Source organism: Periplaneta americana, chromosome 8 (assembly GCF_040183065.1).
Source record: "Periplaneta americana isolate PAMFEO1 chromosome 8, P.americana_PAMFEO1_priV1, whole genome shotgun sequence".
Lineage (NCBI taxonomy): Eukaryota > Metazoa > Arthropoda > Insecta > Blattodea > Blattidae > Periplaneta > Periplaneta americana.
Genome location: NC_091124.1, coordinates 83,827,355 through 83,844,474, shown reverse-complemented (window position 1 = coordinate 83,844,474; position 17,120 = coordinate 83,827,355). Strand labels below are relative to the sequence as shown.

The following is a 17,120-nucleotide window of genomic DNA, read 5'->3' as shown; positions in this document are numbered from 1 at the left end:
TGCTCATACCGCTTTAATTGACATCTGTAGTACGTGTAATTCCATTGTTGAAGGTCTGTCATTATTTTTTTATAATACGTGACATTTTGCCTGTCGTTTTGTACTTATAAGCATTTCAGTTGTGTTGAACACTTAATACTGCAATCCTGTGTACATTCTGTCGTATTCACAAATGGATACAACTCCACGAAAACGGTCTAAAATTATAACATTAGCAGAGCATTCTTCTATGGCACAGAGGCAAATTGCTGCAGAATGTCACATCGGTTTGGCTACTGTTAATTCGATCATAAAACGATACAGGGAGACTGGATCCATCACATCCCAGAAAAAAGGAAATTGTGGCCGGAAAAGGAAGACTTCACCTGCAGATGATCGTTTTAATTGTCAGGAAAAGTAAATTAAATCCTAGACTAACTGCTGTCGACTTAACCCGCGAATTAATGGCTACCACTGGGGCGAATATTCACGTCACAACAGTGCGGCGTAGGCTTTTGGAAGTTGGACGAAGGGCTCGTAAGCCTATTAAGAAGCAACTGCTAACCCCTGTTATGTGCAAAAAACGCTTAATGTGGGCAAAATTACATCAACACTGGACAGTGAATGACTGGAAGAATGTACTTTTTTCCGATGAGTCTCATTTCGAGGTCCACGGCCACCGTGTTTCTTACGTACGGAAAGGATCCGAAAAAGTAACAGCAGCTCATCTCCAACAAGCACCCAAATACCCCCCTAAAGTAATGTTTTGGGGTTGTTTTACACATGAAGAGCCTGGGGCATTAATACCTATCAAGGGAATGATGAATTCTGACAAATATATTCACTTATTGGTAACCAGAATCGTACCCCAGCTGCAAAAATCATTTCCGGATGGCAGAGGTGTGTTCCAACAAGACCTGGCACCATACCATACGTCTCGAAAAACTACAGAATTCTTCAACAAGAAGAATATTCAGGTACTCCCCTGGCCAGGCAACTCGCCCGACATCAACCCCATTGAGAACTTGTGGTCAATTTGCAAAAGAAGAATGCAAAAAATGGATTGTTCTACAAAGGAGAAGATGATTTCTGCCCTCATTGGTGTATGGTTTCGCGATGAAGAAATGAAGAATATTTGCGGGAAATTAGTGGAATCCATGCCAAATCGTCTCAGAGCTGTTATTAGGAATAAGGAAGGCCACATAGATTACTGAGGTATGTCTTAGATCCTTTTTTTATCCCGTTTGAGTGTTTTTGCATAAGTAATTACGTTGTTCGGATTAATTTGCACGCTACTGTATTTATCTTTGACATGAAAATCTCTATTATAAAACTTCAATCTTTAAGCCATATTCTAAGGAAGGCATGGGCATAAGGGAAGGAAAGTAAATGCCATCCAGTTCACTCTTTCTACATTATTTCGGACATTTCTACATCACATGAATTTGGCGTTTCTTCTGCTTAGGAATGTACAAAACTAATGCGGCATGTCATTACATTAAACATTTCAAATAAAATCAAATACGTAATATAGGCATTCATGTAGTCACAACTGCTTATCACTCAATATAAATAATCACTTACAAGCTTTAGTTCGCTCCTAGAGTTTGGTGAGGACGAGTATGTCTATATTAGGATGAATATTATTACAGTAGGCCTACTACATAAACGAAACGTAAAGCTGTTACGAAATGATAGGCATGAACGCGCAGTATTTTTTACCAGGTACTGTAATAATCAACGAGTTAGAAAGTCTCTCTTTCTAACTCGTTGGTAATAATTCATACAATTCCTTGCTGGTTCTACCCGATATTTGGAAAAGGGTACTGTTCTCTATGACTCGCCTATGTGTTTGAAATTCGATAGATTGATCGGACTAAAATTTCAATTAGTAGTGATTGTGTGTTGACTTTCCCATTAACAAATTATTCTAGTAGATTGTTGAAAACTTTCTCACTATTTAACCCTGCACAACATATTAAATTAAAATAATACATTGCTTTATGTTACAACTTACTCTTTTCTTAATATAAACCATTATTAACAATCCTTTTTTAAACTCTTACGTCTATAAGTTTATGTTCGCTAATATCTTCCTTATGTTCAAGATCGAAGTGCTGTCTGATATGTTTTATATGGATCTCAACTGTCGAGTTAAGGCATTGAGCTTGACCTTTATTCATAATAGCCCCAAAAAATAATCTTGTTGCAATGTTTTCTGGAAATTAAAACGAAAACTACAATTTATTTCCCATAATCCGCCTCTTTATACACCCTTGATTAGAACGCTATGGTACTTAGTCCGACCCCTGTTTACTATATGTACACACAGACAGGTAAAATATTTTGTGGAGGGAAAAATAAGTGTCCGTACGAGAACATAATGCCCATGCCTGTTCTAGAGGTTACGAACGATTGTGAAATGGCGCATTTCACACTTGTCACTTTGGTCTGATACCTGTCCACCACAGAAGATTTCGTGGTGATTGTCGTCGAGAGGTCCGATATCATTTCTCGTAACACATTTAAATTGTTTGTTTTGTTTTATACAGAGAGAACTATGTGTTAAACTCACCTGTAATAAGTACTGCCTTGTCTTGAATATCGGGTAGCATACGTTTTGGCAAGAAGTACCATACCAAGTCGAAAATGTTACCAGTAACATAAAACGCAGCAAGAATTACAAGAAGATTCCGTACAAAATTTGTCTCGATAAACACATGGAACAAAACATACAGCACACCAAATATAAATGTTTTCTTCATCAGATTGTCCAGCAGATACATCTTGTATGCTTCAGTTCTGTAACAAAATAAGGAATAAGGAGTATAAAATGGCACAGCCCGTAATAAACTCAAAATAGATCGTCCTCGATGGTCTAGCGCAGGTATGTTAGTCATTTGATCCGAGGAAGGCGAGGACCATGGCTTTAAAGATCTATAAGATCATTTCCGTTGCTTCCCTTGGGAGGAAAGTAAGGCTGTGGTTCCGTATCATAGATTTACAGAATGTAAATAATCTGTTCCTGGTGGGGAATTCGAATCTTTTTTTTTTTAATGGAACAAATGGGTTTCCATCTTCCGTTTCATTTCAAGAAAGCCTGATGTCATTAATGTTTCCGCCAGTTTGTTTATTCCCTGAGCTCGGTATCACGCTCCCACCCCAGATCACTTTGGGAATGCAATATTTTCTTATACAAATTAACATAGGCTACACTAAAGCGGAGTATTGGAAAAATAAAATCTTGTAAGTGTAGGGTGTGTCTAATTAGAATATACTGTATAACGTTTTTCAAAACATGTTTTGTTAAGGAACAACGACGTTTCCTTTCAGTATAAGAAGGTTTTATGTCATTAATTTATTAGACGATCTTACAAGACAAGATCGGGGTAATCAATTATTTGAAAAATAATTCATTAATTCAATATATAAATCATTTTTGTTACAGGCATTAATTTGATGAAAAAAGAGAGAAAAACACAAATAGAACAAAACAAACAAAAGAAAAGGAAAAACACTTACTGCAGCCTCAAGTTAGCATTTTTAATCCAATACAGCGGTCTTCTCATCACTACAGGAAGTGCTGGAACACACGTCCAGTGACTTCCAGACAAAGCGTGCATTGACGTGCCGAACTTTGTCTTACTCTGTACAGTACATTCCTAGTGTAGACAATAAATGTCTACCATTAAAGTATTAACGTGAGTTGTAACCTTCAATCAGGTGTCCCTACGCCGAAGCCTGTTACACGTACCGCAGCCAAGCAGCAATAGACCTACACACAACGGTAATGCACATCACGGACCCACCTGTGCTGTTGCAGTCGGGTGACTGCACACGGGTCATGACGTCAATTATACTCCGTGTACTCTACACCTCATACTGGTTACTCTGTGTCCCTAGGCCGAAGCCTGATGATAACACGCTAGAAATACCACTCCACACATCATCTCTGTATTCGTCTGTCACTGTTGCTACTTCTCGTCACTGGCATTCTCTGCCGCCTGAAGTCAAGGGCTTCTGAACTTTAATTTCTTTTAAATATAAATTAGAAAAATATATTATGACGAGTTTCCAGACCTAACGCGTTGCAAATATTTAATGCAATGTATTCCATTGTATTTATTTTTATTTTTACTGTGTACATTTTTTATTGAATTATCGGCTTCTGTTTTTGTGTGATTCGTATTTGATTCTAACAACACTAATATGTATTCCACTATATTTATTTTTTTTATGAGGTAAATTTTTATCTAACTACCTCTTTTGATCTCACTATGTACCTATATCGTATCAGTATTTAAGTACTTAATTCCGATCCAGTTGTATGTTCAACTATGTAAGCAAGTTTTAATCCTGGTTGAGTATAAGAGAAGGCCTTACGGCCTTAACTCTGCCAGGTTAAATGAAGCCATTATTATTATTATTATTATTATTATTATTATTATTATTATTATTATCATCATCTTCATCATCATCATCATCATAATCATTATTATTATTATTATTATTATTATTATTATTATTATTATCATCATTATTATTTTGTTTTATTTACTCGATGCCGTAGCGACGAGTTGTTTTTTTCAAACTTTTATCCACTCCTTGTTCCTGGCACCAGTAACATGAATATGAAGCATAACTTTGTGTATTTAATATACGAGTGTATTATTAAATTGAAATATTATACTACAAGGTGGGCTAAAGAAACGGGAGATTTTAATTTTTTTATTGATATCACGTGGATTATTTTAGTTGGCTTAGATTCATTGTCATTCTTTAGCCGTATTATTGCAATTTATTAAACATGGAGCATTGAACTGGCGAGCAACGAGGATTTGTTGTAAAATCTTATTATCTAAATGATCAATGCGCATAAGCTTGTCGTAGGGAGTTTCGCTTCCACTTTCAACTTCGTCGTCATGATCCTGTGCTCTCTTCACATGCGACTAAAACATAGGTTTGCAATTTAGAAGAAATAGGCTGAGTACTAAAGAACAAACCTTCAGGGAAAGAAGAAGTTGTTAATGCAGCTCGTTATGTGACAGTGATTCAACATTTCTTAAGTGGTCAATTGAGAAGCAGAAATTTTTGTATCAGCTGATCAACTTGGTTTCAGCAAGACTATGAAATAGCAGATACTGCAGCCATCTCTATGACAGAAATGCGAAATTTGATCATCATGTCATATCGAAAAGTGGATACATTCCCAGGCTTTTACGATCCCCCGATTTAAGTGTATGTGGTTTCTTTTTATGGGGGTATCTAAAAAGTAAGGTATACGCAAACAAACTGCGACACATTGAACAACTGAAGACCATAATTCGTGAAGAAATTTCAAACATCACAGTCGAAATTTTGTGAAGTGTAATGAGAAACTTCAAAGAGCGATTACAAGAATGTGTACAAGTTGTTGGAAGGTATTTGAAAGTTGTCATTTTCATGTGGTATTGTTACATACAAATGATATACTACATTCTATATTTCATAATGAAAGTTAATTTAATACAACTTCAAAAGTTTCATTTCACTATTTAAAAATCTCCCGTTTCTTTGGCCCAACCAGGATACTGGGTGGAAGTGAAATAACCGTCCAGATTCAAAGGGACGACAGCTTATACTTAAATGAATAGAAAACCAATATTACGTTTTATGGTTAAATGCACGGTTAATTAGAAAATTATGTTTTAAATTTCACAAACACGTTTTATTTTATGTCAAAAATAAAATCAATTCAGCCCAACATGGTTCTACTAAAAGTAAATATACTATTATTAATATAGTTTCCTATCTCAATCTCACTATGCCTGCAGTTGAAACTCAAGGTCACATTGACTCAATTTATTTTGATTTTAGCAAAGCATTTGATGTTGTTCCTCACAAATTTTTTTAAATAAGTAATTTTGGTCTCTCCACGAACTACATGAATTGGTTTGAAAATTATTTAACCGATAGACAATCTTGTGTTCAACTACGTAATTCTCTCTCAGTTCCATTTAATAGTTTATGTGGAATTCCTCAAGGGCCTAATTTGAGGCCTCTGTTATTTTTATTATTTTTAAATGACATAAGTAAAATAATAAGTTCTAGCTGCCTTAAAATCTTTCGTAAAATTAATAGTTTGGCTGATTCTCAAATTCTTCAAAATTATATTAATTCAATTGCACTATGGTCTGTTGAAAATGGAATGATAATTAGTCATTTTATCATTGCCTTCTCATGGAAAACTACTTTCCTAAAATGCAATTATTCTCTTAATAATGTTATAATTACTAGGAAAGATTGTATTAGATATCTTGGTGTCTTACTTGATTCTAAATTATATTTCTATGATCATGTGCAATATATTTACAGCCATTCATTAAGAATGACTGGTCTAATTAGGTTTATAACTTTTTTCTACTATTATGTATATATCAATTTTATACTATACGTTGGTTAGATCCAAGCTTGAATATACATCTGTAGTATGGAATTCCATTACTTCCACTGACTCGACTAAATTGGAGAATATTTAAAGAAAATTTATTTCCTTATGTTCATATAGATTTCTACCTAATTCCGATGACTATAAATATGAGATTAACTGCAAACATCTTAATTGCTATAGTTTATTTGCCAGGCATCAAGATCTTGATTATTTATTTTTTTGTAAAGTCGTTAACCGTGATATTACTTGTGAATTCTTCTTAAGTAATATCAGTGTTCGTATTCCGGCTAAGGGTGTAAGATTTCATAATTTTTTTACAATAGAAATTCTAAATCTCTCTCTCCGGTCTGCAAATGTATAAAATGTGCTAATTTGCATGGAGTGAACTTGGATCCATTTAATGTGTAGTATATACTTTTTTTGGAGTTTGATGTCAGTTTTTAATTTATGTCTTTTGTTTAGATATGTCTTATGATATTATTCTCGTTATCATTTGTATTATATTCATTTATAAGATTTCATCTTTTCATTTTCAATTGTCATTATTTTAGTTATTATTCTTATGTACTTTTATTTAATTTCTATTATTATTAATGTTCTTATAATAATACTGTCTTGTGCTGAACTGTTATTGGCCCCTGGTTGTTGTACAGCACATTAAATATTAGTAAGTAAATAAATTGTTATTTATTATTATTAGTAATTAGTATTATTATTAATCCTTAGTATTATTATTATTATTAAATATTAGTATTACAAATAATATTAATATTAATTATTTCTATTATTATTATTATTATTATTATTATTATTATTATTATCTTCTCGTTTTCCACCATACGGAGATAAATGAAATGGTATAGACACGTTGTGTTCAAATATGCTGTGCAGAGGGATTAGGCCTATATAAATAACGTCTATTGAGCAAAAATAGTTTTAAAGACATTTCATCTATTAATACGGTGAAAATTCAATGTTAAGCGAATCCTGAGCCATTGTATGAATGAAGCAAATAAAATTATAACTTTTCTCTAAAGAGTGAATCTTTATCTACAAATTTTATGTCTCAAGTTGAACACTTATTTGGATAGAAGTTTTGAAGTTATTGTAACTCTATTACAGAAATAGGATAAAATGAAAATAGGACTACTGTATTTCTAAATGAACTAATTTTCTGTAAGCGTGAAATCCATCACAGAACTTGTTCCTTACCACAAATAATTTAACAGTTGCTTATGCGGCAGACATAGGCTACCTGATAAAACAATATTCAAGAAAAGTGAAGGATATTTTCGTTTATAGTACAACTTCTTCAACTGTAAATTGTAACATAGACAATCACTTTTTAAGCATCCAAATAAATCGCGAGCTTGGTTTGACAAGGTTCTAACTGACAAAATCGGTGAAATTGAGTTGTGTACTCATAACCTTTCATTCAATCAGATCTTTATAGGAAACTGACTTTTATCGTTATCTGTTGACAAACAAAGAAATTAGTACTGTGCCATAGTTCTATCTGCAATGAAATTGGTTATTTTTTTAATTTGGCAAGGTTGTAACTACAAAACCATAGCTCATATTTTTGTTCTGCTGTGTTGGCGGTTTAAAAGCGCATTCCTGTTACTGAAACGTTCTTTGTTATCTACTCATTGTTGGATACTCGTATAAATAATTTTTCCTGAAGTGACTTTATTTATGATCTGTTAGATTGAATCTTATAATACAGTCATGAGTGAAAATAAATCCGAGCAAGATATTTTCTCGAACAGTGATTCAGATGATTTCGTCCCACCTACTTCTACCGAGACCAACCAGTAGTGATGAAAATACTGCTAAGTAATAAATTGAATTATTTCTGTAACTACAGTGTGTCCAAAAAATCGAACCAGTTAACAATATTCGCAAGAATTAAATTTGTATGAGTGTCATAGTTATCCATTAGACATTGTACACGCTACTACAGCCCTACTTAAAGTGACCGAGGACATCCGTGAAGCTATGGATAGGGGTGAAGTAACGGCACTAACTCTTCTCGATTTCAGCAATGCCTTCGGCTCTGTTGATATCGACTTGCTTCTTGCAAAGATGAAGGCTTTGCACCTGTCAGACAATACCTTGAGCTGGATGGACTCCTACCTACGGGACCGCCAACAGTGTGTTTAACTTGATAATCAATTCTCCCAATGGCGATACACAAAGGCGGGAGTGCCGCAGGGCTCCGTATTAGGACCACTACTTTTCTCTATCTACATTAATGACGTATCAAAGAACTTACAGTATTGCCGATATCACCTCTATGCCGACGACCTACAACTTTACATACATTCCAGACCCAATACGATCAATGAATCGATTGACAAGTTAAATTGTGACCTAGCCACTGTCTCCACTTGGGCGGCCAATTTCGGACTCGCACTTAATCCAAGTAAGACTCAAGCCATAATTATTGGACATAAGCGTTTAGTTAACTCCCTTAATAACAGTAATCTTTCAGTTGTTACCCTTAACAACACGCTAATCCCTTATTCATCTATCGTAAAAAATCTTGGCTTCTTTTTTGATAATAATCTAAGTTGGAATTTTCAAGTTAAAGAAACGATAAAAAAAATCTGTTCCTCCTTTCACTCTTTGAGTCGCTTGAGAAACTTCTTGCCCCAGCAACTAAAACTTACCCTAGTACAAACCCTAGTAATGCCGCACTTCGATTATTGTGACGTTTTGTTAAGTGATCTAAGTTCTGAACTGTCAGTCAAGTTACAGCGAGCTCAGAATATGTGCATCAGATACGTGTGCAACATCCGACGATATGATCACATATCACCGTCCTTCGCAAGTCTCTCGTGGCTCCGACTTAAAGAACGCAGAACTTTACACTCTTTGTCTTTACTCTTTCGAATTCTGCACACCTCAACACCAAATTACCTTTCGTCTCGTTTCTCTTATCTATACTCTAACCACGACGTAAATACCAGATCACTTATCTGTGGCACGCTAAATATACCTCTTCATAGAACATCTTGTTATTCCTCATCTTTTACAATATCCACCTCGCGTCAATGGAATTCCTTGTCACAAAGTATTAGGGGCTGCAAGACAACAAACACCTTTAAGAATAGCTTAAAAGATAACCTTATTAGCATTTCACTCCAATTATACTGATTTAAAATATTACAGACTACACTGTTGCTTTTTTTCTTTAGACATCATCCTGATTGTGCTGCATTTTCAAAATTGTCTCATAATAATCTCTTTCTATTATCTAATATAATTTGAAATATATTAACATTCTATGTATTTTAGTTTAATTCTGCTACACAGTTTATTTCAGTGTCTAATTAATAGTTCATAGTATTTTGTTGTTTAATTCGTAAATAACTCTTGTATACATGTAACTCTCATCTAAATCAAATTGTTGAATTCTTTGTAAGTTCATGCATATGTATATACACTTTTTGCTGGTTGCGTGGAAGAGAAGGCCTTACGGCCTTAACTCTGCCAGCTAAAATAAATCATTATTATTATTATTATTATTATTATTATTATTATTATTGTTGTTGTTGTTGTTGTTGTCACATACCACATTCCGGAATTAGTTTTTTTTTAGAGTAACCTTTATTATGAGCCCTTTCTGCCATATCGCATAATATTGTAATTGTGTTATTTAAAATTTTGTATGCACAATGAGCTCAATAAATTATTTTATTACTATTTTCTGTTGCTGTTATAAATGTGTTACTTCTTGACTAACAGGAACATAAAACTCAGAAAGTCTGTGGGCCTATAAAGTAAGTAATTTATAATGTTATTTTAAACATTAGAGGAAGAACGTAAAAAAGACATCATGACGTAAAAAAAACTAAAATTTCCTACATTATGTGAAGATCTATTCCTCAACCATCGAATATTTATTGTGCGGCAGCAACAGCAGAATATAAAAGTAACATTACAACAAACAGTTTTAAAACGGATGTTGATGAAAATTAAGTAGAAAGAGGAAGTACGATTGGAATTGAAACTAATTCAAATCGTGAACCACTTCAAAATACACCAAAGAAGAAGAATGTACGGAATGTTATGGCCAAACCAGTATCGTGTAAATGTAATATGCGGGAGAAAGGACATCAGGAAGGTAAAGTGTAGACTATGTGAAACTTAGAGGAGAGGAAAATCTGTTTCATAAGAAACTGTAAATATACCAAAAATGTCAGGCAAAATGCAAATATAAACGTAGCCAAAAATACTCACAAAGAACAAGTAGAGTTTCATAGAAGCTATTATTTTCTGCAGTCTGCTACTCTCCAATAGATCTAATAAGACTGTTAAAGCAGGTGAACCGTCGTAACTTTTATCGGGTAATACAAATGAGAGCAGAAGATATCAAGGATTTTTCAGTAACTGTAAAGCTATTAAATAAGGGCATACAAGAACTGTTCTATTCTCCCAACTAGATACTGTGAAGTTCAAAAACACATAGGCCTTATCATGAAATCAAATACAAATTAACCCATGGGGCAGATGAACAAAAGAAGTAGCTAATATCAATTTTAATGAACACAGAGGAGTGTTGAACCCTGTTCCACAGCATCAATACGTATTTTGAATATCAAACCAAAAATTCAAAATAAGAAAATTGAACTCTCACATTTGAAAAAGGACACAAAGCAGCTATCCCTTTCATGGTTCTGCAAGACAAGTTAGTACTCAGCGACCCACTTAGTATAGACTAAATACATTTTTGTTTGAAATAGTGTCACAATCCAATATTGTTTTTTAGTTGATACCATAATGTTCTTTTTTCAACATAGATTTACGGTATTTAAATTTTTTTGTCCATATAATCTGGAGTTGTAACCAACACATTTTTTGAATAGTGATTGAAAAGTTAGTTTGACAAGGTTCTATGTGCACTTACACCTTTGTAACTTTCCTGAAGCGTCAAATTTCAAGTGACAAGGTTCTAACTGCATTTTCGCTACCTCAGATTCTACGATTTAAAAAGAAATTTTTTGAAGAGAACTCATTAAAACTACTTTCCATTGATATCTAAGAAGGTATATAAAATTATTAGGAAAAATATTCATAAATAAAAAAGTTATAGTATAATGAAACTTTAAACTCAATTTTCTCAGAATAATGGTTTTTGCAGTTAGAACCTTGTCAAACCAAGCTAGCGAAATATGTAAACTCTAAACTGTCTTTTGTTCAAGATTATTATTTTACTTTCGTTTCGTTTACCACTTATAAATTAAAATCCAAACTATTGTTGAAACAAATGAACTGTAGATTCTGAATTTAATTGATGATTCTATGATTCCTTGCCAAGTGTTATGTAACTTCATATATTTCCATGTTTATTTAATACTCTGCTAAATTTGTCCATGAAACTGCATTTTGAAGAACATTCGTACCCGTATATTATGTTTAACAGTAAGATTTTCCATAAACTCGTATTTTTCCGTACAACCTTTGTATTATTTTAGTTGTTTTTTATCATAGTGTGTAGACTTATAGTAAATAACTCTATCGTCGTTGTTCCTGCAATAACTCCTATGTGACATATTTATCGATTTTCAGATTTTTGCTCTATTAAATAACTTAAATAGTGATACAGCAAATAAAATCTCCTATATGTAATTTTATATCTTGGTTTCGAAAATGTAAGAATTCGCATTCTCCTATGTACAGCTGCCATAGGATGAAAAAATGTGTTTATCCTTCCTCCTGAAAGATTTTATATTTTGCACATAGACGTTATTGCAGGAACAACGACGCTATATAACATGAATTTACTCCTTTTTGCTGTAAGCTGTTACTATCGTTTGTGCCATTACCTTTATTTTCTTCTTCTATACTGATGTCTAGTTAATTACAGATTATATTTCACTTATTCACAAAATCTTCTTTGTTCAAGACGGACACTCAAATCTATGCGCATTGCTTTAGAAAATCATTAAACTAACACTGCAGCTGTGTATTCAGTGAAACTGAGACATTCACTTGACTCTTTGAGCTATTTTGTAGTTTGCTTTTTGTCAAGGAGGAAAGAAACTTGTGGCGGTTTTATGCATGTACCAAGGTCAACTTGTAAATTTTTTGCGTAAGAAACACTCTCCAATAAAGGTGAACAATTTTAATAATGGGCGTCAATTGTATTTATACGAAGCGAAGGAATCTGTATTGCGACACGGATGATTTTTTTACAGATGTTATGGACCTAAGAAAGGGAGAAGTATCGATTGTAAGTCATTCAGTGACGAACTGTTGAAAACGTCTAGCGGCAACAAGGCGGGCACAAGGATTTCATTTCGAACAGTCAATCTTGATTTCGTCCTCTATGAACATAGGCTATTTGCCATGGTAAACGTCCTTCAGTCATGAAATATCGCATAAATTCTTGCCTAACATTGAAAGCCTCTAGCGTAGCATTGCAACCTTCACGTGGAAGTCTATCTGGTTGGCAAGTTGGTATAGCGCTGGCCTTCTACGCCCAAGGTTGCGGGTACGATCCCGGGCCTGGTCGATGACATTTAAGTGTGCTTTTGCGACAGGCTCATGTCAGTAGATTTATTGGCATGTAAAAGAACTCCTGCGGGACAAAATGTGCTATGTGCTATGTATTTGTGTTCAGTTCTTCGTTGTAATCCTGTTGGTTCATTGGTATGTTGACTAGTCTGTGTACCATTGTTCGGAATGCAGCTTGTTTGTGTTGTGGGGGGTGGTTGGATGTGTTGTGTATGTGTGTTGTTTGTTGTTGTTGTGGGGTTTCTGTATACTTTGAATGTGTGTTTGTTGTCTACTTTTGTTATTGTGATGTCTAGATCCAAAACCTACATCAACACATAAACAAAATACACCCAAAGCTACACTACACATTATAAATTGAAAACAACAAATCCATAAATTTTCTAGAAATCACAATAACAAAAGTAGATAACAAACACACATTCAAAGTATACAGAAAACCCACAACAACAACAACAACACACATACACAACACATCCAACCACCCCACACAACACAAACAAGCTGCATTCCGAACAATGGTACACAGACTAGTCAACATACCAATGAACCAACAGGATTACAACGAAGAACTGAACACAATCCAATACATAGCACAAGAAAACGGATACAACCCTAACATAATAGACAACATAATACGTAAGACAAAACAAAAACCACAAAAAACAGAAGAATACAACACAAACACAAGAACACAAAAAATACATCACACTAACATACGAAAACAAAAACACATGTAAAATTGCAACCTCATTCAAGAAATTAAACTACAAGATCTCATACAGAACAAATAGCATTCTACCAAAACATCTCAACACACAAACAACACAAACAAGCAAATACAACTACACAGGCGTATACAAACACAAATGTAACACCTGCAACAACTTCTACAAAGGACAGACAGGTAGATCATTTCAAACACGTTACAAAGAACACATCACAGCCATAACAAAATTACAAAACACCTCCACGTATGCAGAACACATCACAAATGCCAACCACACCTACACAGACATCAACACAGACATGGAAATACTGCACATCCAACCAAAAACCTAGAAACTCAACACACTAGAACAATATGAAATATACAAACACACGAAAACACACCCCAACGATATTCTCAACACACAACCCAATTTCAAAACACATACACTCTTTGACTCTACATTACGAACGCACCCACACAGGAAACAAGAGTCGCCAAGACCAACAACGACCAGTTCCGAAGATGACCGAAAATAGGTCGAAGCATGTTAACAAGGTACGTTAAAATTCAACACAAGAAAGTTCTTATCATACATATTCCGAAGACAACATTGTCGTGCGGGTTTTCGGCTTTGCGGGCGCTGTTAGTCTCGCTTTCTCGATCGTTGTTCATCTCTTATACACATACATACATACATACATACATACATACATACATACATACATACATACATACATACATACATACATACATACATACATACATACATACATACATACATACATACATACATACATACATACATACATACATACATACATACATACATACATACATACATATACACACATATACACACATCAGGGCTTAAGCCACAGTCGCATTTTGCTACTCGACTTCTAAAAATGCAACAAACTTTGAATGCAAATTTGAAAAAATGCGTCAACCACATTGGACTTCAGAAACGAAGATGGTACTGGAGAAAATGAAATCAGAGATATATTTGTTTGAACTAATCTGAATTTAAATGAAATGCTAATGGCATGGGCAATGTTCAAGAAGATAATGAGCAATAGGTGTTCAGGAATGGATTTCAAAGAGTTGGAACAATTAATGCAAGTTAAGTGATCAATTTCTTCTAATTGATTTATATAACATTCCATCGCAGACTTTAAATTGTGAGCTATGATTTAGTTGCATAAATCTTGTAAAAACTGGAATTAGGAACCGCCTTTCAGTAAAAAAAAAAGTTAACACTCTGCTAACAATAAATCTTGAAGGGCACAGTAGTAAAGAATTTCAATGTTCAGAGTGCCCATAAAATAACGTATTTTAATGTGATGTTAATTCAGCACTAATTGTTTCTATACATACCTACGTCTTACTTACATAAATAGCCTATATCTAGATTGTGGTACGATGGGTTGAAAGTAATAAAACTCCAAGAAACAAATTACCGGTACATAACTTTTTGTTTCTGCATACTTTATTAATTTTACCTTTTTGTATAATTATTTATAATATTGCATAAGCTTTTCGCAATTTGCACAAATATAATTTCTCATTTGTAAATTTTTGCGACAATTAGTTATTTTCTAGCTTAAATCCTGACAGACAGACATGCATACACGTATGCATGCATGCATACATACATACATACATACATACATACATACATACATACATACATACATACATACATACATACAGCTACCGGCGTGGCTCAGTCGGTTAAGGTGCTTGCCTGCCAGTCTGAAGTTGCATTCGGGCGCGGGTTCGATCCCCGTTTGGGCTGATTACTTGGTTGAGTTTTTCCCAGGTTTTTCCCAACCATAATGTGAATGCAAGGTAATCTATGGCGAATCCTCGGCCTCATCTCGCCAATTATCATCTCGCTATCACCAACCTCATCGACGCTAAATAACCTAGTAGTTGATACGCGTCGTTAAATAACCAAATAAAAAATACATACATACATACATACATACATACATACATACATACATACATACATACATACATACATACATACATACATACATACATACATACGTGCAAACCCAGCTTCCTCCAATCCTTCCTATTTTCTGCCTTCCTCTTAGTCTCCGCATATGATCCACATATCTTAATGTCGTCTATCATCTTATATATTCTTCTGCTCCGAACTCTTCTCCCATTCACCATTCCTTCCAGTGCATTCTCAGCAAATGACCCAACCAATTCCTTTTTATCTTTATGATCAGTTTCAGCATCATTCTTTCTTCACCCACTCTTTCCAATACAACTTCGTTTCTTATTCTGTCTGTTCACTTCACACGCTCCATTCTTCTCCATTTCCACATTTCAAATGCTTCTATTCGTTTCTCTTCACTTCGTCGCAATGTCCATGTTTCTGCCTCATACAATGCCACACTCCACACAAAGCACTTCACTAGTCTCTTCCTTAGTTCTTCCAGAGGTCCGTAGAAGATGCTCCTTTTTCTATTAAAAGCTTCCTTTGACATTGTTATCCTTTTGACTTCCTGACTGCAGATCAAATTGTTGTATTCTTCGTAGCTTATAAGTTCAAACATATTTATAGGCCTATAGGCTATACTTTATGCTGGTTGAGTGGAAGAGAAGGCCTTACGGCCTTAACTTACTTACTTACTGGCTTTTAAGGAACCCGGAGGTTCATTGCCGCTCTCACATAAGCCCGCCATTGGTCCCTATCCTGAGAAAAATTAATCCATTCTCTATCATCATATCCCACCTCCCTCAAATCCATTTTAATATTATCTTCCCATCTACGTCTCGGCCTCCCTAAAGGTCTTTTTCCCTCCGGCCTCCCAACTAACACTATATGCATTTCTGGATTCGCCCATACGTGCTACATGCCCTGCCCATCTCAAACGTCTGGATTTAATGTTCCTAATTATGTCAGGTGAAGAATACAATGTGTGCAGTTCTGTGTTGTGTAACTTTCTCCATTCTCCTGTAACTTCATCCCTCTTAGCCCCAAATATTTTCCTAAGAATCTTATTCTCAAACACCCGTAGTCTCTGTTCCTCTCTCAAAGTGAGAGTCCAAGTTTCACAACCATACAGAACAACCGGTAATATAACTGTTTTATAAATTCTAACTTTCAGATTTTTCGACAGCAGACTGGTTGATACAGTAAAAGTTTCTCAACCGAATAATATCAGGCATTTCCCATATTTATTCTGTGTTTAATTTCCTCCCGAGTATCATTTATATTTGTTGCTGTTGCTCCCAGATATTTGAACTTCTCCACCTCTTCAAAAGATAAATTTCCAATTTTTATATTTCCATTTCGTACAATATTCTGGTCACGAGACATAATCATATACTTTGTCTTTTCGGGATTTACTTCGAAACCTATCTCTTTACTTGCTTACGGCCTTAACTCTGTCAGCTAAAATAAATTATTATTATTATTATTATTATTATTATTATTATTATTATTATTATTATTAT

General features: G+C 34.4%; 1 protein-coding gene and 1 long non-coding RNA gene across 4 annotated transcripts in view; one reads left to right on the top strand and one right to left on the bottom strand.

Moving 5' to 3' along the window:
• LOC138704827 (estradiol 17-beta-dehydrogenase 2-like) overlaps positions 1-12,927 on the bottom strand; it is a 119,169-nt gene extending 106,242 nt beyond the window's left edge. Inside the window, exons 1-2 of one of the 3 annotated variants that reach the window (XM_069833123.1) lie at positions 12,241-12,927; positions 2,555-2,781 (exon numbers count right to left, since the gene is read on the bottom strand). In XM_069833123.1, coding sequence (XP_069689224.1) covers positions 2,555-2,765 — 211 coding nt within the window. In that variant the 5' untranslated portion in view covers positions 2,766-2,781; positions 12,241-12,927. The remainder of the gene's footprint in view (positions 1-2,554; positions 2,782-12,240) is intronic. The other 2 variants (XM_069833122.1, XM_069833120.1) reach the window with 2 other exon arrangements.
• LOC138704835 (uncharacterized) overlaps positions 1-17,120 on the top strand; it is a 412,725-nt gene that overhangs the window by 383,450 nt on the left and 12,155 nt on the right. The gene's annotated exons all lie outside the window — the stretch shown is intronic.